The following is a 23,431-nucleotide window of genomic DNA, read 5'->3' on the forward strand; positions in this document are numbered from 1 at the left end:
TATTGGAGTGGACTATAGTCCTGTTTTTTTTTTTTTTGACCACACCCAGCAGTGCTCAGCAGTTGGGTTGCTCCTGTCTTTGTGCTTAGTGATTATTCCTGGGAGTGCTCAGGGGATAATGTGTAGTGCTCTGGGTGTGAACTGGGGTCGGTTTCATACAAGGCATATGCCTAAACCCTTGTACTCCATTCCAAGTGGGCTATAATTTTACAGTTGTTCCTTTTGGTTGTATTAACTATCATGAAGAACCAGTTATATATCAAACCTAAATTCTTTCTTCCTTAAGAATTTAATATAGGGATGTTAGGCACTTGCCTTCTACATGGCCAAGTTTGATCTCTGGCACCATATATGTTCCCTTGAGCACCTCAGAAGTTATCCTTAAACACAAAGCTAGGAGTAAACCATGAGCACAATAGGCATTTACAGCCCTCCCTGCTTCTCTCCTCAAAGAAGAGAAGATTCAATGCATGTGGACTGAAGGATAGGTAGCAATGCAGTAAAAGCAGGTGACACAGTCTGAATATTTTTTGGCACTACGTACGAGAGCTTTTATAAGCTGTTTAAGCCCATCTTCCTCTAGATGATGGGTGCTACATTCACATGGCAGTGCACGATAGAGGTATTATAGATGACCTCATCTCTTAGTGACTGGTAAGATGTTTTTGTTCAGGACTGAAGACATAGTACAAAGAGCTAGAGTGCAGGCTTTGCATGCTGGAGCTCTGGAATTAACCCCTGTCACTACAAGGTCTTCTAAACGCTGCTGGGAGTAACCCTGAACACATATGAGCATCTCCAGATGTTGCCAAAATACAAATACAAACAACAATGTTTTGTTTTATGGTCTAGTATCTTAATAGAAGCTCTTTGTTAAAAAGAGCAATTAGTTGCAGAAATGGTCATAGTTTTGCTTCTGAAAGAGTCTGCTTTGTGAGTCTCCCTTTTGTGTTTGCTAGAGGCTCAATATGGCATCTTTGTGTGTAGCAGACAGACTGTCATTGGACTTACTTACTGGGTCCTGATTTAATCCCTCAGTGGTTAAATCAACTTTTATATCCTTTCATATTGGCTCCACTCAAAGTAATGCCTTTAATGGGCAATTGGGCTGGAGAAATATGTCACACATTTGCCACATTTTTGTGCAGCATCCAAAGAGGTCCACCCAACAGAATGACTTTTTCTTAGTGGTAGGGGTTCAAGGCCACACAACTGTCTTTGAAATAGTTGGTTAAGTAAGCCAGCCATCACTGTCTGCTAGGAACCCACTGAGATGGTAGCTGAGCTTGACTCTTCTATGAGGTTATTTTTATTTTATTTTTGATTTATGAGTCACATCCAGCAGTGCTCAGGACTTACTCCTGGTTCTGTGCTCAGGGATCACTCCTGGTGGTGCTTAGAAGATCATCTGGGATGCAGAGGATCAATCCTGATTTGGCAGTGTGCAACGCAAGTACTTTACCTGCTACACTATTTCTGCAGCCCCTTTCGTGAGGTTTTGTCCCACTGGCCGGCATGTGTCTTAGCAAGGCATCAAGGAAACTTGCTATTTACTGCTCCCAGGTCCTTCAAGCTTGGAGTTCTTGGGGAGAGGAAACAATCAAGGTCAGGGCAGTGGGTATCCTGACAGAGTGGAAGAGATGACAGGTACTGCTTCTGCTGATAGTGAAGTAAAGTGCTTCTGGTGGCCTTTACTCATTGGTACAGAGAAAGAGAAATGTCTATTTTGGTTTATTTTTGGCGCGTTCAGGGAATCACTGCTGGCAGTGGTTTCAGGTGCCTGGGATGTGGTGCCTGGGATGGAACTGGGTTGGTCGCGTGCATAGCAAGTGCCTTTCAAGCTGTCCATGCTCTCAAGAGGTGTCCTTTCATCTTGGTTGTGTGAGGGGAGGGAGCCTATTTGAATGAAGTTAATGGAAACCAGCGAACTCTCGAAGGTTCGCCTCCCCGGGGAATCTCCTTTTTCAGAGGGATGGAAGTAGCAGGGGGTGGGGGCACACCCAGCAATGCTCAAGGGTTACTCCTGATTCCTGACTCTGCCCCCAGGAATTAGTCCTGGCGATATACTCAGTTGACCACTCGGGGTGCCGGGGGTTGAACTTGGTCCGCCGCGTACAAGGCAAGTCCCCTACGCTTGTACGCTCTCCAGCTTCTAGAAAATCGTCTTCCTTCTCATCGGACTCCTGCAGGCATTTAGGCCGTGGCCGTTCCTGGCGGTTCCGCGCGAGTGCAAGTGCGCAGGGCGCCGGCCTCGGAGTGGGGAGCAGGAACGGGAGTCACCGGACGGCAGGCTCCGGGCTCCGAGGGCGGGAGAGGCGGGTAGGGAGTGGGGACCGAGGCGGGGTCGGCCCCGCCCCTCCTCCCTAGCCCATTGGACCAACGTTTGCTGGCCTCATCCCACCGCCCGCCCCTCCAGGCGACGCTTAAAGTGTGCGGAACAGGTGCCTGGCGTGGAGCACCAACTTTGCACGAGTGTCCTGCGCGGGCTCGGCGCCCGTTCAGCGCGTCCCGGCATCCATTCATCCTTGCGGCGCGAAGCGACCCCGGGAGCCCCCCGCGGGCCGCAGAGAAGGGGGCCGGGAGCGCGGCGGACTCTCGGGCAGGGGCTCGGACGGGGTCGGCGACCATGCAGACGTGCGCCCGAGCCTGCGGGATGCGTCTGGCCGGCGGACTCGGGGGCCGCCGCCGCCCGGCCGGAGGCGCGGGGCTGCGCTGGGTGCCTCGGAGCTGTCACAGCAGCGGCGGCGGCGGCGGCGGGGACAGCGGGGGGCGCCTCCTCGAGCGCCTCCTGCCCCGGCACGACGACTTCGCTCGGAGGCACATCGGCCCCGGGGACAAAGACCAGAGGGAGATGCTCCAGGCCCTGGGGCTGGCGGTAAGGACCGTGGCCCGGCGCTCCGGGCCTCTCTGCTGCGCGCGTCTCGCGTCCCCCAGCCCCGCGGCCCTGCGGCTCTTCCGCGGCGACCCGCGCCCGGGGTCCCCCGGCCCTGGCCGTGCGCTGGAGCCGGACCCGGTGCCTTCTCGCACCCGCTCCCTCTGCGCTCTCCTTGGACCCCGCGTCTCCAATTCGTAGATTTTCTTCATTCCAACTTTGCGGACAGATGAGCCTTTATCTTAGCAAGAGGGGGTCGTCCTGGTTTATTCGATTTATCTACCTGAAATCGACCGGGAGCGGTCAAATCCTTATCTCACTTTGTTCCATTTTCTTAACTCCAAGTGATTTCTGCTTTGCTCAAATTCTTTTCATTAAATTAGAAAAAAAAATTACCAATTTTTAAAAAGACGGTTCCCGCAAGCCTTTGTAGATGCAAAACACAGAGGTGATTCTTGTAACTTTACTTTCCTCTGCCTCTGGGGTTCCACGACTTGCGTTTTAATTTTAGAGCATTGATGAACTGATCGAGAAGACTGTCCCCGCCAGCATCCGCCTGAAAAGACCCTTGAAAATGGAAGATCCTGTGTGTAAGTGTCCCAGCCGGGCTCCCCTACACTCCACTTGCCTTGGCCTATTTACGTTCTGTGTTCTCTGAAGGTCCAGCTTGGGGGCGGGATTGCTCTGGCCAGGGAGTATGGTTTTTGTTTGTTTATTTGTTTGTTTGGGGGGCCTTACTCATTGGTGCTTAGGGCTTACTCCTGGCTCTGTGCTCAGAGATCACTGCTGGCAGCGCTGGGGAGCCTTATGTGGTTTCGGGAACCCAGCTGGGCTCCCTGCCTACTGCACTGTCTGTCGCTCCGTCCCCAGGACTGGGAGAATATTTATTATTCGAAAATTGTTATGGGAAACTCGGGGGAGGAAAAGGTTGGACTCTATCCCCCCCCACCCCCGCCACCCACCCAGAGTTATCAGCGTCTTTGCAGGGCTGTGTCTCAGGGCTCCCGGGGCGAGTTTCCTTGGGGGGGAGGGGTGGGGACTGGGCAGAGCACAAGCACGTGTAGAGGGCTCCCCATTCCCCAAGCCTCATTCTCAACCATGGTTCTCTCATGCTTGGAGTGAGAGGTGTCACCACACTTGCAGATCTGGATATTGAATAATGAAAAGAGAAGTTGCCCAGGGCTTGTAAACAGGGAAAGGACTAGCATTCCAGGAGACTCCTGACAAACAGATCAGGAGACATCTGGACTCCTATAGGGAATTTTTGTGCTCTGGTAACTTCATATTGCAATCTCTGTCTCTCTCTGTCTCTCTGTCTCTGTTTCTTTCTGTTTTGGGATTACATGTGGTGCTCAGTGCTCACTCCTGGCTGTGCTCAGGAGACCTTAGGCAGTGCTGGAAGAGGCAAGCGCCTTACCCCCCTCTACCATCTGTTCAACTCTAGATACCATGTTTTTTTTTTTCTTCTGGAGTTAAGTGAAGGCTACGGCCATTTTGTTTGTTTTAGGTTTTAAAATATAAAGGATATATGGATTGCAAGCTTTATTTATTTATTTATTTTTGGCCCACACCCAGTTGTGCTCCGGGTTTACTCCTGGTTCTGTGTTCAGGAATCACTCCCCGGGATGCTCTGGGAACCTTATGGGATGTCAGGGATTTATTTCACCCGGATCTGCTACTTCGTGCGGGGCAAAGGCCCACCCACTGTACTATCTCTCCTGCCTGACGAGCTTTATTTTAAAACAGACAGATTGAGGTAGGAGTTAGTCTAATTAAGTGATTAATGCTATTCCTTCAACTTCGCTGAGTTTGCTCCAGGATTTCAAATCCAAACCATGTGAGGGACCGTGCTCACAGAAGAAAATCTGCAAAATCCGCTTAATCAAGTAGATTGAGATGCAAGAGGAGCTCAGAGATTTACCCATCCAGTCATTTAATCTTTTTGAGGGGAACAGGGTGGGTCACCTCCCATGGTGGTGTACGGGGGCACCTCTTAGCTCAGTGCTCAGGGTTTATGGTTTACTTCTGACTGTTCCAGTTGAAAGTGTTTGGGATACCATGCATTTTGAGGATTGAACCCAGGCCTTCCAAGTGTAAAACATGTGCTCTAGTCTTAGCCTTTTAAAAGGAGCTGGAGCGATAGCAAAGCGGTTGGGCGTTCGCCTTTCACGCAGCCCACCCGAGTTCGATTTCTCTGCCCCTCTCGGAGAGTCCGGCAAGCTACTGAGAGTATCCCGCCCTCACGGCAGAGCCTGGCAAGCTGCTCGTGCATATTCGATATGCCAAAAACAGTAACGATAAGTCTCTCAATGAGAGCCATTACTGGTGCCCACTCGAACAAATCGATGAGCAATGGGATGATAGTGCTAGCAAATCAGAATTTAATTATAGATAAAAATTTTTATTTTATTTTAGGCAACATGCTTTATAAACTTAATGATAGAGATTAGGGTCAGGGGAGGGGAGAGGTTGGGGTGGGTGGTGCATCTGACAATGTTCAGGGGTTATTCTTTGCTTTTTTTGGGGGGGGTCACACCCTGTGATGCACAGGGATCACTTCTGGCTCTGCACTCAGGAATTACCCCTGGCGGTGCTCAGGGGACCATATGGGATGCTGGGAATCGAACCCGGGTTGGCCGCATGCAAGGCAAATGCCCTACCCACTGTGCTATCACTCCAGCCCCTCAGGGGTTATTCTTGCCTGACTCTGCACTCATGAATTATTCTTGAGCAGGGCTCAGGATGCTGGGGATCAAATCTGGATCTGCTGCTCTCAGAATCATTGTCTTTGGCCAATCACTCAGCATGATGCTTTTCAGATTTGTTCGATAATTGGAGGGATTATTGAGACAAAAATTGCATGAGTTTGTCTTTATTATATCCCAGCAGCTTACCATTGAGGATATATTCAATCACCCATCTTGGACACTTGATTTGTTTTCATATTTTGGTTATTGTAAATAGTGCTGCAATTTCTAAATGTAGTTTTTTGGCCTGTGGGACAGATGTCAAAAAAGTGGAATTCTTAGTCTTGAGAAATGGCTATATTGTTTTCTAAAATGACCGAACCAATCTCATTCCTGATGAGAGTTCTTGCATTCCTGATGAGAGTTCTTTTCATCTACCCAACACTGGTTGTTGTTGCTTTGTTCTTTTTATGTATGGTTGTTAAAAGAATGAAGTGCTGTCTATTCTGTTGTGGATTCTAGTGGTACTAGGTGCTACACCCAGTGGCATTTGCTGGGAATTGAAGGTAGGGCAGGAGTTCACCAGTGCAAGGCATGTGGTTCTCTACTTGAACCACAATACTGGCTTGTATTGGACGTTTTTCTTATGAGAAGAATTTTTTTTTGCTTTTTGGGTCACAACCCGGCAATGCTCAGGGATTACTCCCAGTTCTGCACTCAGGAATTACTCCTGGCGGTGCTCGGGGACTATATGGGATGCTGGGAATCGAACCTGGGTTGACTGCATGACTGCAAGGCAAACGCCCTACCCACTGTGCTATCACTCCAGCCCTTAAGAGAAGATTTTTTTTTTCTTTTTGGGTCACACCCATCGATGCTCAGGGGTTACTCCTGGCTCCACACTCAGGAATTACTCCTGGCGGTGCTCAGAGGACCATATGGGATACTGGGAATCAAACCCGGGTTGGCCACTTGCAAGGCAAATGCCCTACCCGCTGTGCTATTGTTCCAGCCTCAAGAGAATTTTTATGAATCTCCCAAGTTGTGTTCAGGGGGCCACACCTGGGAACATTTACCTGGGAGCTGTTGGGTTGCTGTGGGTCTGCAGGGCCACCCCAGCTGTGCTTGGGGAAGCTTCGTGCTGGAAATTGAATTCTAGCTCACACATGACAGGCTTGTGATCCAGCCCTTTAAGCTCTCTCTGGCAGTGCTCAGAGAAGACCTAATATTCACTGCAGAATCAAGCTGCAGTAGGTCACATATGCCTCACCCTCTGTACTTTCTGGCTTTTTGTCTAACCCATGTTGAGTATTTTAAAAGAAATTCTTAGTTGAATATTTGTTACACATTACATGCCTTCCTTCCTCAGAGTTTCAAAGTTAGAGAGTGTTTGGGTCAGCCCCGTTCACAGTATACTCTAAAATAAGATGTTCTGTATGCATTAGAGCTTGGGAAACGTGTCAAAGTCTCTATATTTTTTGAGTTCAACTAGTTGGTTAGTTCTGCATGAATAATTAAAATAAAAATAATTTCCCTCTTTTTCTCCCTTAGTCTCTTCCCCTCCCTCACTTCCCCCCTTCCTCTTCCTCTTCCCTCCTCTCCTCTCCTCATCTCTCTCTCTTCATTGGTCGTGGAGTCCTAATAAGTAAGTTGCAACTGGAGTATGAACTTTTTAGACATATAAACTTGGGGGGGGTATTGCAGGTTCCTACCCTGAAGTGCTAAGGGGTTACTCCTGGTTCTGCTAAGGTGACATATGGGATGCTGGGGATTGAACCCAGGTTGTGTGCAAGGCAAGAACCCTACCTGATGTACTATCACTCCGGGCCCCTGGCACATAAACTTTTGACCTAGCAGCATATGTGAACTTTTGGGTTGGTTCCATCTAGTTAATCTGAGATGACACAGAAAGTATTGCCTAGTCAGGAGACTCCTCCTCCCCTCTTGCCCTAATGTGGACTCAAAGATTGAAGAGTGAGCTTCAGCGGGGGTGGGGTGGGGATGTGTGTAGTCTGTGTGCAAATGCGTCAGAAACGCATCAATGTTTTACTCTGAGGTGGTATTTTTCATGGTTAATGAGTGTTTCAGAGGCAATGCAAGGCCATACACATAACTTTTAGTACTAGCATTTCCATGTATTTTATTCTTTTAAAATCGTATTTACTTTTTTTCTTTTCCTTTTGTTACTGTTTTTGTTGAATTCACACACTTGGTTGCTTTTTCACACACTTCATACTTGTAGGATTTACTGGGGTCCTGTGTCAGTACACCAGAGAACACATTTTGCTGTGACACTAGGGATCCTGGCAGTGCCAGGATGCCAGGCAGACACCTCGCCAGCTTAGCATTTCCACTTAATACTGGGACATCGTTAGCCAAACCTGGTTTCAAATAAGCTTTTAGGCTCCTAGTAGTCAGAGAGAAGAATTCAGGACCAAATGTCTGTTATGTACCAAGAAAATTCTGATAAGGAATAGATATGAATCTTTTTTCCCTTTTAAAAATATTTTTTGGGGCTGGAGCGATAGCACAGCGGGTAGGGCGTTTGCCTTGCACGTGGCCGACCTGGGTTCGAATCCCAGCATCCCATATGGTCCCCTGAGTACCACCAGGGGGTAATTCCTGAGTAAAGAGCCAGGAGTAACCCCTGTGCATCGCCAGGTGTGACCCAAAAAGCAAAAATAAATAAATAAAAAAAATAAAAATGAAAATTTTTACTTTTTTCTTTTTCATCATTATTATTTCATTTGTATTTGAGTTACATACTTTTTTTTTTTTGCTTTTTGAGTCACACCCACGTTGCACAGGGGTTACTCCTGGCTCATGCACTCAGGAATTACACCTGGCAGTGCTCCGGGGACCTTATGGGATGCTGGGAATCGAACCCAGGTCGGCCACATGCAGGGCAAATGCCCTACCCACTGTGCTATCACTCTAGCCCCAAGTTACATACATCTTAAATGTCCACATTGCTGAATAGAAAAGACTATTGAGAGAACTTAAAGCAGCACAGAGATAGCGGGGTCTGTTGTCTTTTGGTAAGTTGCATACTTTCTATAACTTGTGCTTTTTTCACTTCCAAAGGTTATGCATGTATCAATTTATTTAACCCTACAAGGTATCTTTTTTTTTTTTTTTTTTTGCATTTTGGGTCACACCCAGCGATGCTCAGGGGTTATTCCTGGCTTTGCACTCAGGAATTACTCCTGGTGGTACTTGGGGGACCATATGGGATGCCGGGGATCGAACCCGGGTCGGCCGCATGCAAGGCAAACGCCTACCCGCTGTGCTATCGCTCCGGCCCCCCTACAAGGTATCTTTAATATCTCTGCTTTAATGAAGATACATGACTTCCTCAAGTTCAGAATTAGTCAGCAGTGTAGACAGAATTCAAACTCTGGCACCCCAGCTCCACTGTGTACGGCCACTAGTCTACCTTATCTTCATTATGTTCCTTGGAAGGGCCTGCATGTACAAAAAAGGAAACTCTTGACCTAACTGAAGTTCCAGAGTACCCAGTTTCAGGACTGGGGAGTAGAGTGAGGCTCAGTGGCAAAGTATATGCTCTGCTACGCCAGCTCTGGTACAGCAACCACATCAGAAAGGTTCTGAACTCCCCAGTTTCAGACATCACAAAGTCAATCACTGGAATGACTCTGGTGGGTGCCAGCTGCCTGGTGGGAAGGTGGCAATGTGCTAAGAGCATGAGTGTTGGAGCACTTGGGCCCGCTGCAGGGAAGGGGAAGGGAGAGGAGGGAGGGAAGGGCACGGAACTAGGCCAGTGTCTGAAGGAATATCTGGGCCAGGCTGGGAGGTTGCTGTGCCCCACTTGGGAACAAGCAGGTAAAGGATGGAGCAGCCTGATAGACCCTGGGAAGGACAGGTGGTTCATCTGTCACGGTGGATGCTCTCCTTCCCTGGGGCACTTCAGGAAGCACCTTGAAGAATGCTGTGACCATTAGTGGACTTACCATTATGCTTTACTTCAGAGAAATTAGTCAAAGCTACTCAATTCAAAACCCCATTGGTCAGTTTTATCCTGTTCAAATGAATCTCCCCTCCCCATCCACATACAGGCAGGAAAGGTAAGAGGCAAGAAACACAAATGTCAATGAAAATATTTATTTCTCTGGGTGGTGCCATTATGGATGATTTAGCGTTCTTGTGTTGTGAGATTATTGCCTGTAACACTACATATTCATTTTGGTATTTTGTTTTTGAGAAGGGTTTATACCCAGCAGTGCTTGGGACTGTGTAGTGCCGGGGATGAAACTCTGCCCCTCTGTATGCAAAACCCTTTGAGCTGCATCCCCGCTCATCTCTCTCTGGTCCTTAAAATACTTTTTTTTATTTTAACAAAGCCAATCGGGGCCGGAGCGATAGCACAGCGGGTAGGGCGTTTGCCTTGCACGCGGCCGACCAGGGTTCGATCCCTGGCATCCCATATGGTCCCCCAAGCACTGCCAGGAGTAATTCCTGAGTGCAAAGCCAGGAGTAACCCCTGAGCATCGCTGGGTGTGACCCAAAAAGCAAAAACAAAAAAAAAAAAACAAAGCCAATCATGTTTAGCTATGATATGTGCAGCTAAATCATAGTTGTTTCATCTTTCCAGTAAAATATTCTCAGGTTAGCCAGACTGAACTCTCGGCTCCTAATGTCACAGAAACTGTAGAGGTTAAAGTTTTCACACTTGAAGTTTGCAGAGAAGTACCATTTGCTTAATTGTGAGCATACTGAGGACTAGAGTGGGGGAAGGATAACCTCTAAGATCTCACTCATTCAGCTAGAACCAGACAACTAAGTTGTCTAAAGGGATCTTTTGATGCACTTGTGGGAACTTAGTGTTCTAAGTCACACCACGTAGCATGATCTTTAATAAATGGTTAATGGAGGGCAGTGAGCAGAGGCAGACTGTTGTGTAATGCAGCTGCAGCTGCAGGTGATGACTCTGCCACCCAGTGAACTCACCCCAAGGACACCTAGACAGCATGTTGGGTGTCAGTTATCTTTCAACCAGGAATCTGCCTGGGCTCCTCAGTCTCTGTGACAGGTACAACCTTGACTCTTCCCAATTCCTCACGTCCAGCATCTATGAATTATTATTATATCATTTACTAGGATAATGCCAGTGGATTTTCATTATGAAGTGTGGAAATGAAGGGAAACTAGTTAAATGTAAGGCTAATGGCTATTCTGAACATGCTGTATGTAGCAAGTTTGGCAGAGGCCTGGGAAAACTTTAGAATAGAATAAATTTTTTTTTTTTTTTTGCTTTTTGGGTCACACCCAGCGATGCACAGGGGTCACTCCTGGCTCTGCACTCAGGAATTACCCCTGGCGGTACTCAGGGGACCATATGGGATGCTGGGAATTTAACCCGGGTCGGCCGCATGCAAGGCAAGCGCCCTACCCACTGTGCTATCACTCCAGCCCCCGAATAAATAGAATTCTTACTCTTGTTAAATATCTTACCAGTTTAATACTTATGTAAACCCATTGACTAAAACTATTGAATATATATTTTTTTAAACTAGAGAATGTTTTTGAACATTTGTTTTGTGCAATACACTGAGGATAGATGTTTGTTTAGGAGTAATTATCTCAATGTTCTAGTAAAAATCAAGCCAGAAAGTTTAAAAGACTTCTTAACTTTTTAGGCACCATGAGTGTCATGAATAAAATTCTGTCAGTGTTCAGTGATGATGTGATATTGGTGGTACAACAGGGATTTTTGAGGTTTTTTTTTTTTTTTAGGGGACATACAGTGCCCGAGCCAAGGCCTCCCACATGAAAAATGTGTACGTCAGCCTTTTGAGCTTTCTCCCAGACCTTAGACTATTTTTTCAGAGCAGTTTTAGATTTCTTTTTTTTTTTTTTTTTGTTTTTTGTTTTTTGTTTTTTTTTTTTGGGTCACACCCGGCGATGCACAGGGGTTACTCCTGGCTCTTCACTCAGGAATTACCCCTGGCGGTGCTCAGGGGACCATATGGGATGCTGGGATTCGAACCCGGGTCGGCCGCGTGCAAGGCAAACGCCCTACCCGCTGTGCTATCGCTCCAGCCCCAGTTTTAGATTTCTTAAGAAATAGTAAACACCCAACTTTGCTTTATAGTTCCCTTGGTTTTAACTCTGTGCTAGAGCAATATCTGTTCTTTACCTCTGCATTGAAAGGAGTATCCTTTTAAGTGTATTCAGAAAGTCAGCACATTACAAGGGAAAAAAATTATTCAGACAAACTTAAGATATTATATTTAGCACCAGCACAGAGGGTAGGACATTTGCCTTGCATGTGGCTGACCCGGGTTCGATTCCCAGCATCCCATATGGTCCCCTGAGCACTGCCAAGAGTGATTCCTGAGTGCAAAACCAGGAGTAACCCCTGAGCATCATCAGGTGTGACCCCCCCAAAAAAAAGCAAAGAAAAAAAAAGATATCATATTTAGTATTCCATGGTTCATGAATCAAGCAATATCCATTTAGTAACTACAAAAAGGGGTCGTTGTACGAAATAGAAATGGCTGTACAACCAGTGACTGCAACTTCAGTCTTCAAGGAGCTGGGAATACTGCCCTTCCCATTTCCCCGCGTTCTACCTTCCAGAGTCCTGGTTGTCATGCCCATGAACTGCCTCTGGGTGCCATTTAAGTACATTAACTGCTAACATCCAGAGACTCACAAATGGATCTCTGAAAAGAGCAGCTCGTTGCAGAGGTGTCTCCAGACCCCAATTCTTTAAAAGTTTAGAATTCCAGGAGTGTTCTTTTACTTTTTTATTGAATCACTGAGCTAGACCCTTACAGACATCTCATACTATTCATATCAACCTATACAAAATAATAATGCTGGTGGGATTGGTATTGAAATATTGAATGTAATCAATTATTGTGAACAACTTTATGAACATAAAATTAAAAAGAAAAAGAAAAGAAATGGCCATACAGTTGCAGTGTAGGGCATGGTCATTAGTAAAAAGAAAAAGGTTATTTCAGGCAAAGCCACCAATTCCAGAGGGACTGTTTTTTAAATGTCCATGTTGAGGGGCCAGAGCAGTAGTAAGCACAGCACGTATGGCATTTGCCTTGCAGGCAGCCGACATGAAAACAATCCTCGGCATCCCACATGGTCCCCCGAGCACTGCCGGGAGTAATATCTGAACACAGAGCCAGGAGTAACCCTTGAGTATTGCCAGGTGAGGCCCAAGAATAAGCTAGACTTATCCCGTTGCTCATCGATTTGCTCGAGCAGGCACCAATAACATTTCATTGTGAGACTTATTGTTACTGCTTTTGGCATATCGAATACACCACGGGTAGCTTGCCAGGCTCTGCCGTGCGGGCAGGATACTGTCGGTAGCTTGCTGGGCTCTCCGAGAGGGACGGAGGAATCAAACCCCGGTCAGCCGCGTGCAAGGCAAACGCCCTAGCTGGGCTACTTCCAGCCCTCAAGAATAAGAACAAACAAAAACAAAATAAGTGTCCATGTAGAAAGACTTGGGATGTGACTCTGTAAAAGTGAATATTTTGGATGCAGAGGAGCTGTATTTAATCCCTAGCACCACAAATAGATACAATACACTAAACTACAATGGACAACTTATTAGTACAGCAGTCTTCTTCAGGGTCTGGTCAGAGAGATGGATGACTCAGAGGGCTGACTGCCTGCTGGCAGTACATTGTCCCCCAACACTGCCTAGAAAACCCCCCAGCACAGAACCGAGAGTAGTCATAGAGCACTGGTGGCTGTGGCCCCCAAACCAAAAACAAAACCTAAAAAGCTCCAGAAATTTGGCTGCAGAGATAGCACTGGGGTTAAGGCATTTACCTTATGGTTTGCCCACTCAGGTTCAACCCTTGGCACCCCAAGTTTCTCTGAGAGTGATCCCAGAACATTAAAGTGGGAGTAGCCCTCAAGAACCACCAGGTGTGTCTCAAAGCCAAGAAAGGGCAAAAGTGTAAAAAGCCTTAATTATTTGATTATCAAAAAAATTTGTATCAGTCTCCATAGAGGACCCAATAAGATTGAATACTGGAATTTGGAAGCTCTGTTGAGATTTCCTCACTTCAATATCTTTTAGTAATCTGGGACAGAAAAAGAAAGCTGAGTGTTGGTGGGGTTAAGATTGAGCAAAGGCAAGTGACAGGATGACAAGGTCTGATAGTCTGCATAGGCCAGTTAGGGTGAGACGTGAGGCAGTTTTGTTCACCTTTTGTTTATTTTGGCTTTGGGGGCCACACCAGGCTCTGAGCTTGGGGGTTCTCCTGGCAGTACTGGGGGACCATGAAGTGTCAGGAATCATGTGAAGAATGAGGTCAGCCCATCAAGCTGTCTTGATGCTTTTTTGTCCATCCACACTTTGAAACTTGTCCATATTATGGGCTGGGAACAAGACACTTGCCTATGAATCTCTTCAGAAGTTTGATGCAAGTCTGTGCCAGCGGTGAACCTTCTACTCTTTCTTAGTCTCTTGAAAAGAGAAAGGAAAAGACTTTCTTTGACCACCCCCCACTAAATTCCTGCCCCGTGCTGAGACCATTCTCAGATTTGGCCTGTTAGCAACTAGAAGCCTGAGATCAGGCCCTGTGGATCCGTTTTAAATAACAGATCTTATTATCTCTTGAATTGCATTTTCTCACATACTTAAAATATTTCCTGCCTCAGTTCTCCCTAGTCCAAATGCAAGTTTTTGTTCTGCCAGGATGCTGTTGATTGCCATGGGTCCATTAAAAGACAAATGCTTGTCTCTTTCCATTGCTTCAAATGTAAATTTCTGTTTGGGGGGAGGTGGGGAAGTCTCTAAAGATTCTCTGTTAATTTCTTCTCCCAGTATTTCTGAGACTGAAAAATATTCTCTTTTCATTCCTGCAGGAATGATTTATTTTAGTTGACAATCTCTTGTCCCCTTTCTGCCCCACCAATGGCACTTTGCTTTCATTTTGACTACTTGGGCTTGTTTTACTTTTTTTTTTTTTTTTTGGTGGGGGGTCACACTCGGTGATGCCCAGGGGTTACTCCTGGCTCTGCACTAAGTAATTACTCCTGGCGGTTCTCGGGACCATATGGGATGCTGGGAATTGAACCCGGGTCAGTTGTGTGCACGGCAGACGCCCTACCTGCTGTGCTATTGCTCCAGCACCTTGTTTTACTTTTGTTGTTGTTTTTGGTTTGGGGGTTACATCCAGGGATGCTCCTGGCTCCACACTCAAGGATTACTCCTGTCAGGGCTCAGGGGATCTTAAAGGATGGGGGGAGGTGGGGATCTGCTATACCATCACTCCAGCCCCATCCTCCAAAGTATTTTTACAGAATCGCAAACTGAGAAACTAAGTAAGGTTTCTCAGTGTCTACAGCCTCAATTAAGAAAGAAACAGAAAGAAACAGAAAATTTGAAGTTCTGAAACTCTTGTTGATTGTTGCATTGCATTATTTCACCAAATTTGCTTAATAGATGCAGATTTTCATTTTATATGTTTCTCTAATCCCATGCTCTTTAGGGACAGAGTTGAAGTAAATATAAGCAAAGTTGTGCATTGATTTATCATCATGTACTCATGATGAGTGGATTACAGGAGACATTAAGCTAGCTGAATGTGGGAGTTTAGGTGAATTTTCGTTACACCTTGATTTGCCTGTATTTCTTGTGCACCCACTAAAGAAATGAGTGGGTGCTCAAGAAATAGTGACTTACTGTTTAATCATTATTTACTTACTTTGCCCATAAGAAGATTATAATGTAGTTGGTGAGATTCAGGGTTGGACTATAAACTTCTTCATTTTTTTTTAATCTATAAATATTTATCTCTTCCCTCACACATGATAACTTGCTTGCATTTGACTTTTAGAACATACCCTTCTTGCTCAGCTGGCCATAACAATGTACCCAGAGGGGAACAAAGAGGAAAAGCAAACACAGCACCTCCACTGTGATTCTCATTTCAAACTGACCATTTGATCTGATGACATAGGTCAGTTGGTGTTCCCAGATAAAGATTATGCATTGCAAGTGCGGAGTTGTTGCTGTTGTTGTTGTTGTTTTCTCTCCCTGTCTCTGTCTCTCTCTCTCTCTCTCTCACCCTCTCTCCCAGGAGTGCACAGGACTGACTCCCAGCAATCTAGAGGGGCATTTGGTGCCAGGAATGCAACCTAGGCCATTTGCCTGCAGAGCATGTACTGCAGATGCTCTATGGTGCCTCCACTCTCCCCACAACCCCCCCCTTTTTTTTTCTTGCAGTATCAGAGGTTAAACCCAGGGCCTCATTCATGCATTCAAGGCTGGCACTATACTCTGGGTCTGAGCTCAGAGATGACTTCTGGGGGTGCTCAAGGCACCATTTGTTGTGCTAGGGATCAACCTCTCCTTTGTTGGGTCAGGATACTTGACAAGTAAGAGGGAATGCATGTTAGGGGCTGGACAGGTGGGGGTAAACCAGGCTACAGGAGAGGGAGATGAATGCCATGATTAGTTAGATGGTGTTAGGGAAAGGCTACACATTAGGATGGGCCTTTGGTTCAGCATGAGGACCAAATAATTTAATGCTGGGGCCTTCAGGGCTGCACCCAGTGATGCTTGGGAAGACCATGTGGTGCCTGGAATTGGACCTAGTTTGAAGCATGGTAGACATGTGTCCAAATCTCTGCACTATCTCCTGGCTGCTCCACTTACTAGTTTTATTTTTTTTCCTTTATGATTTTATTTTATTTTATTTTATTTTTTTTTAATTTTTATTAAATCACCATGTGGAAAGTTACAAAGTTCTCAGGTTTATATGTCAGTTATACAATATTCAAACACCCATCCCTTCACCAGTGCCCAAATTCCACCACCAGAAACCCCAGTTTACCCCCCGCCCCCACCCCCTACCCCCTACTGTATAACTAATGAATTTCACTTCATTTTTTCTTTACCTTGATTACATTCCATAATTCAACACAAAACTCACTATAGTTGACATAACTCTCTCTCTCTCTTTTTTTTCTCTTTTTCCTTTTCCATTTTTTTTTTTTTAATTTTTCCCCCTCATCCCCCTTCCTGCGCCTCATAGTATGGTGTACTCCACGCCACGTTGGCCAGCGTGGGGCTTTTGCTTAGCTCATAGTCCAGAGGTGGCTGTTACATTAAGAACCTTCAATATTTCAACAAAAACTTACTGTTATTATTTGGAGTTTCCCACCCAAGTCTGACCTGTTCAAATGGAACCCTTTCACATTGATGACAATTATAAATGTTAAGTCGCGCGGACGCAGCAGCGTCCGCGCGGTATTGGATTTCTGTATAAAGTCCTGGGAAAATTCTGCCAGAAATTACATATTTCCTCCGTTAGCCGGTGTGGGGCAAAGGTTTAATTCACAGTCTCCATACATGGGTGCAGGCACTTGCTGGAACCCCAATTCCTAAAGCTGTCTCTGGTTCCCGCTTGTTCCACATCCACCTGCTCTGCAGGGGCATGGGCGCCCGGGCCGAAAACCCGGCCGGCCGGAGCCGAGCACGGGCCCGACTAGGGCTGGCTCTGTATATGATTTTATTTTTGGGGCCTCACCCAAAACAAGTGTGGGTTGTCAAGGATCACTCTTGATGGTGCTGGGTATTGAACTAGGGTTGACTGCAAGCAAGTAAGGCAAGCACCTCAAACTCTCTGCTGTTGTCTCTCCAGCTCTCTATTTAGCAGTTTATTCATGCATATATACATGTATGTATATCATATATGCATATATATATGGAGAGGGGGGAGAAAGGGAGAGAGAGGGGGAGAGAGAGAGAGAAAAAGAGAGAGAGAGAGAGAGGGAGAGGGAGAGATAGAGATAGAGAGTTTGCTTTTTGGGACCACACCTGGTGGTGTTCAGGGATTACCTTTGGTTCTATGTTCATGGATCACCCCTGGTGGGGTGCAGGGGAACATATGGGGTGCCAGAAACATATGAGAACCTAACTCAACTGCATTTAGGTAAGTACCTTATCCACTGCACTATCTCTCCAGTTCGGTGTTTAATATGAATGATATATAGTTCTGCATTCAGGATTTACTCCTGGCAGGCTTGAGGGACCATATGGGATACCATAGGTAACACAGGTTGGCTGCCTGCAAGGCTAGTACCCTCTTTGCTGTGCTATCATTCCAGCCCCTCTATTTTTACTAATTCATAAAAATGGGGAATGAAAACCTTGGTGTCTCACATGGCATCAGTTTTTAAACAGCAAAAAATGTAATCTTTGAATCAAAAATGCAATCATTAGAAAGCAGTCTGTGCTTTCGTGGTTGGCATTGGTACAAAGTTCTTGATATTTTCACCACAAGTGACAAGGAAGTTGCAAATGGAAAGATGGTTCCAGAGAACAGCAAAGGAGGAAGCATCATTATGAATTCTGTGAAGCAGAAACAGAGTGAAACGCACCTGTGGATTCTTAAGAAGTGGTGCCCAGGCCACTGAACTCTGTTCTTGTTCATTCGGACCAGGGCGTTATGCAATGCTCTCAGGCAGGCGAATAAACAAGGTCAGCAGCCGGCATTTATTCCACAAGAAAAGAACTTGCTGCTTAGATTTCTGAAGGATTGCGTGAATGCTGTCCTGGCTGAGAATGCCAAATAATGCCTGGGGTCTGGTAGCCCTGCCAGATTGAAGGCCAGAATCTGGAGAGTGACAGCTCGTCTCCAAGGGTTTTTGAATGGTTGGTCCCTTTCTCCTTCTGTGTCATTGCCCCCTTGGTACTTTCATTAGTTCATGTTCAAGATGATAGTTATCAGATCAGACCTGTTCACAGAAAAAGGCTCTCTTTGTTAAATTGGAAAAAAAGTGGTTCTTTTTTACAGTGTTAGGGATTGAATCCAGGGCCTCACACAGAGAGTAGAAGAAAAAGTGTGAGGCGTGTGCCTTGCTTGTGGGGTTTGCTTTGAGTGGAGTCTGGTCTATTTCCAATCTCCCTTTTGTCTACACAGCTTTCTATCTTAATTTTCTTTAAAAAAATTTTTTTTAAATTGAATCATCATGACATAGCGCATTACAAAGCTGCTCATGGTTGGGTTTCAGTCAGTCGTACAGTTTTCCAGCACCTATCCTTCCACCAGTGCACAATTCCCAGCACAAATGCTCCCAGTTTCCCTCCCGCCCAGCTCTCCCCCAGCTGCCTTGCCTCAATGGCAGGCATTTTTTTTCTCTTCTCCCACCCCTCACTTTTTGGGCATTGTGATTTGCAATACAGATACTAAAAGATTATCATATACCTGCTTTCAATACTTATCTAGCGTGATTATTTTCAACTCTTATTGTCATACTGATCCCTTCTCTGTCTTACCTACCTTCTACCCACCACATACTTGTGGTAGATTCCAATCATTGGCCAGTTCTCCTGGCCCGTGGTCAGGCCTATGATATTAATCTCATCAGTGTACTTTATATTCCTTATATTTCCTTGGCCTATGATACTAATCTCATCAGTGTACTTTATAGTTTCTGGTTGAATCACATAGTCTTTGATCCTTTTTTTTTCTTTTTTGGGTCACACCTGGCGATGCACAGAGGTTACTCCTGGCGGTGCTCAGGAGACCATATGGGATGCTGGGAATCGAACCTGCTGTGCTATCACTCCAGCCCCTTTGATCCATTTTGAATTGACTTTTGTGTGAGGTGTAAGATGGATCTAGCTTTAAATCTACATATAGTCATTTAGTTTTCCCAGCACTCTTGTTAAAAGGGACTGGAGCGATAGCACAGCGGGTAGGGCGTTTGCCTTGCACATGGCCGACCTGTGTTTGATTCCTCCGTTCGTCTCAGAGAGCCTGGCAAGCTACCGAGAGTATCCTGCCCGAGTGGCAGAGCCTGGCAAGTTACCCGTGGGGTATTCAATATGCCAAAAACAGTAACAACAAGTCTCACAATGGAGATGTTACTGGTGCCCGCTCGAGCAAATAGATGAATAACGAGATGACAGTGCTACAGTGCTATTATTTCATATATATGTATATATAAATATATATATATACCACAAATGAATGCAGTCATTCTATATCTATCCCTCTCCTTCTGACTCACTTCACTCAGCATGATACTCTCCATATCCATCCATTTATAGGCAAATTACATGATTTCATTTTTCCTAATAGCTGCATAGTATTCCATTGTGTAGATGTACCATATATATATATATATATATTTGCTTTTTGGGTCACACTGGCAATGCACAGAGGTTACTCCTGGCTCTGCACTCAGGAATCACCCCTGGCAGTGCTCAGGGGACCATATGGGATGCTGGGAATCAAACCCGGGTCGGCTGCGTGCAAGGCAAACGCCCTACTTGCTGTGCTATTGCTCCAGCCCCCCACATATTTTTTAATCCAGTCTTCTGTTCTGGGGCACTCAGGTTGTTTCCAGATTCTGGCTACTGTGAATAGTGCTGCAGTGAACATAGAAGTACAGATGGTGTTTCTGCCTGCTCAACTTTCTTGGGCCTCATACTGCCCAAGATTTGAGTTCACACGTGTATTTTCATAATGCTTCTCTTATGAGGTCAAGGAGAAAAGAATATCACTCTGGACTTAAAAATCTCACACCCTTTTTTGCTTTTCTTTTGAAAAGATTTCTTTGTTGGAGCCAGAGTGATAGTACAACAGGGTGAGTGCTTGCCTTCTGTGCAACTGACTCTGGTTTGGTCCCCCGCACTCTGCATGGTCCCCCGAGCTTCTCCAGGAGTGATCCTCATGTGCAGAGCATGGAGAAAGCCCTGAGTACCACCTGGTGTGCTTCCTCCACCTTTCCCCACCCCTCACGTCTGCCAAATATTTATTTTCCAAAGGATTCTAAATATGTGCATTTTGTGATCAGGATTTGGACATTTATTAGACAGTCATGACCAGAAACTTGCCCTTAGTGGCTCAGCTTTGCTGGGTCCCATTCCTGATAGGTTGTGCAGGTAGATCTCTGGACTTTTTCCCCCTCCTTTATTCCTTGTCCACTGGCTGTCACCATCACTCAACACAGTCACTCAAGCATGGCTCCCCAAATCATTAGCTGATGTGATAGGTGGTGACCAATGCATATAAATTTCAAATAATTTGGACACTCACTAAGCTGTTGTGAGTTTGGGGTGTGTGTGGTGTGCTGGGAATCAAACCCAGGGCCTCACATATGCCAGGCATGTGCTTTACCTCTGAGTTACACTTGGCCTCCAAGTGTTTCTGAAATATGTCAAGGAAAGCCCGTGATCCTCAACTTATCGTAGAGAACAGGTTAATTCTGTTACAGACTGTCCTGTTTTAGCTTCACGCTGGGAAGTCTGATCATGATGAGCAATGGATGAGTGAGTGGGAAAGGCCACCCACTCTCATTCTCACCTTCAGAAACTTGGCTAGGTACTTACCCTACTCTGGATGGCAAGGAAAGTTTGTTTTATTAACTGACTTTGTATTCAATTGAATATAAAATGGGTTGTTTCAAAACTAGGTTGTAAAACGAGGGCCATTTGAAAAATATTTATGTTACATATATGCCCAGACCATGCTAGTGCACACGGGACACTGGGGAATTGAACTCATGATCATACTTTTGCAAGGAGGTGCTCTCAGCCCCTAGGTTTTCCCTTTAGACCAACCATGAAATATGTTGTAATTTATTGGGGGGATACTCAAAAGTGCTTGGCAAGCTTTTCCCTAGCGTGGTGCTTGCGCATTGCTCCAGTAGTGCTAAGTGAACCTATGATACTTTGGACTGAGCACTAGTACCCAGCACACAAGGCGTGTGCTCTAGGCCTTTGCATCATCTCTCCAGCAGTAAAGGCTTTCAATAGACTAAGAATTAGTTTAACAATTCGATAGAACTTTCTTTTCTTTTTCCTTTTTTCTATTGAATCATCATGAGTTTCAGTCATACAATGATTCAATACCCATCTCTCCACCAGTGTATATTTTCTACCACCAATGTCCCTAGTATCCCCCCTCCCTTCCTCCCCATCTCTATGGCAGAAAATTTTCTTCTTACTTTCCCTCTATTTTTGGGGCCTTATGGTTTGCAATACAGATACCGAGAGACCCTCATGTTTGGTCCTTCATCTACTTTCAGCACATATCTTCTCCCATCCCGAGCCATCCCTTTGACCATCACTGACTTAGTGATCCCTTCTCTATCCAAGCTGCCTTCTCCTCCAACTCATGAGGCAGGCTTCCAACCCTGGGAGCTATCTTCCTGGCCCTTGTCTCTACTATCCTTGGGTGTTAGTCTCATATTATGTTATTTTCTATTCCACAAGTGAGTGTAGTCCTTCTATGTCTGTCCTCCTCAACAATGCGATAGAATTTTAAAGGTGAGCATCTGATACTTCTATACAGATACTAGATTTGAGTTCACACGTGTATTTTCATAATGCTTCTCTTATGAGGTCAAGGGGAAAAGAACATCACTCTGGACTTAAAAATCTCACACCCTCACAGCAGCACCTCTGGTCCCACCAAAAGACCCCTGTATGTGTTCCTTCCCCTCTGTCTAGTAGGCCTGGATTTGACCCATAGCACTACATAATCTCCTGGGAAAAAACAAAAGTGAGCTTGAGTGAGTCCTGAGCACTGCCAGTTGTGGCCACCCCCAGCCATGCACAAAACAGACACTCATAATATGTCTTCTCTTTCTTTAATTACATCTAATTAAAAGTAATAGGTCTCTTGTGAATTTATTTTCTGTGGGAGTCTTGGAGTGGGATGATCAGGTGGAAGGGGTATGTTCATCAAGGATAAGAATTAATGAGAATAACATTCACAAAGGACTGAGGATTAAACTATCTTCCTAACCAATTTGACATTTCACAGATGGTTGTTCCTAGATTTTTCTCTAGCAGGAGACAATCAGTTCCAAGATTTTAATGACTGAGTCCCTAAGAAGATCTTAGAAAGACTACAATTTTTTTGTAGAGGTAGTTAATGCAGTTTAATGTATTTAAAATGCAGTTAATATTTTATTTATTAAGTGAAGCATGAGTTTTTATTGAGTGAAACTTAGAAAGACATAAGGGGAGAGAGAGAAAGAAAGGAACCTTTTCTTCTTCTTTTTTTTTTCCTTTTTAGGTCACACCTGGCAATGCACAGGGGTCACTCCTGCCTCTGCACTCAGGAATTATCCCTGGCGGTGCTCAGGGGACCATATGGGATGCTGGGATTTGAACCCGGGTCGGCCACGTGCAAGGCAAACGCCCTACCCGTTGTGCTATCACTCCAGCCCCTTGAAAGGAACCTTTTCAAGAGAAAACATGAACTTCTCCAGAGTGGAAAATGCAAATAAGCAAATATACATAGATATAAGCAACTGTGATACGTGTTCAAGGGGGAGCATGCCAAAGTGCAGTTGGAGTTTTAAAAGCATGATCTCTTTACATGCAGAGGGGCAGAGAAAGAACCCTATGACATTATTCATATCTTGAAGGTATCTTTTGGTGCACATGCTGTATATGTAGCAGATATACACCAGGCTCAGTGAGGAAAATGGAAACTGGAGTGAATGGACTGGCTTAAAGTTATGAGCAGTGATCCTCTGGAAGTCTCTGTTTTTTTTTTTTGCTTTTTGGGTCACACCTGGCAATGCACAGGGGTCACTCCTGCCTCTGCACTCAGGAATTACCCCTGGCGGTGCTCAGGGGACCATATGGGATGCTGGGATTTGAACCCGGGTCAGCCGCGTGCAAGGCAAACGCCCTACCTGCTGTGCTATCTCTCCAGCCCCGTCTCTGTTTTCTAAAATGCATGGAAAGCACTTAATACAATTCCTGAAAAATATTAAGCATTGAGAAATGTCAGTGCTGTTATTTTTGTTATTATAGGAAAAACATCAAAATTATTTGATGTCTCATTTGTATCCAAGTTTTGTTTCCTTCTCCTCTCCTCTCCCCTCCCCTCCCCTCCCC

The 23,431-nt window shown here is 45.5% G+C and overlaps 1 protein-coding gene and 1 non-coding gene across 2 annotated transcripts in view; both read left to right on the top strand.

Annotated features, from left to right (window-relative positions):
* The first annotated feature begins 2,438 nt into the window (after nt 1-2,438).
* The window catches only part of GLDC (glycine decarboxylase), an 86,340-nt gene continuing 65,347 nt past the window's right edge, over nt 2,439-23,431 (top strand). Inside the window, exons 1-2 of the mRNA XM_055134388.1 lie at nt 2,439-2,875; nt 3,384-3,462. Coding sequence (XP_054990363.1) covers nt 2,627-2,875; nt 3,384-3,462 — 328 coding nt within the window. The 5' untranslated portion in view covers nt 2,439-2,626. The remainder of the gene's footprint in view (nt 2,876-3,383; nt 3,463-23,431) is intronic.
* Nucleotides 11,640-11,769, top strand: LOC129400957 (small nucleolar RNA SNORA22). The gene has a single exon (XR_008628002.1). It is a non-coding gene; the product is annotated as a small nucleolar RNA SNORA22 (small nucleolar RNA).

This window comes from Sorex araneus, chromosome 1 (genome assembly GCF_027595985.1).
Source record: "Sorex araneus isolate mSorAra2 chromosome 1, mSorAra2.pri, whole genome shotgun sequence".
Classification (NCBI taxonomy): domain Eukaryota; kingdom Metazoa; phylum Chordata; class Mammalia; order Eulipotyphla; family Soricidae; genus Sorex; species Sorex araneus.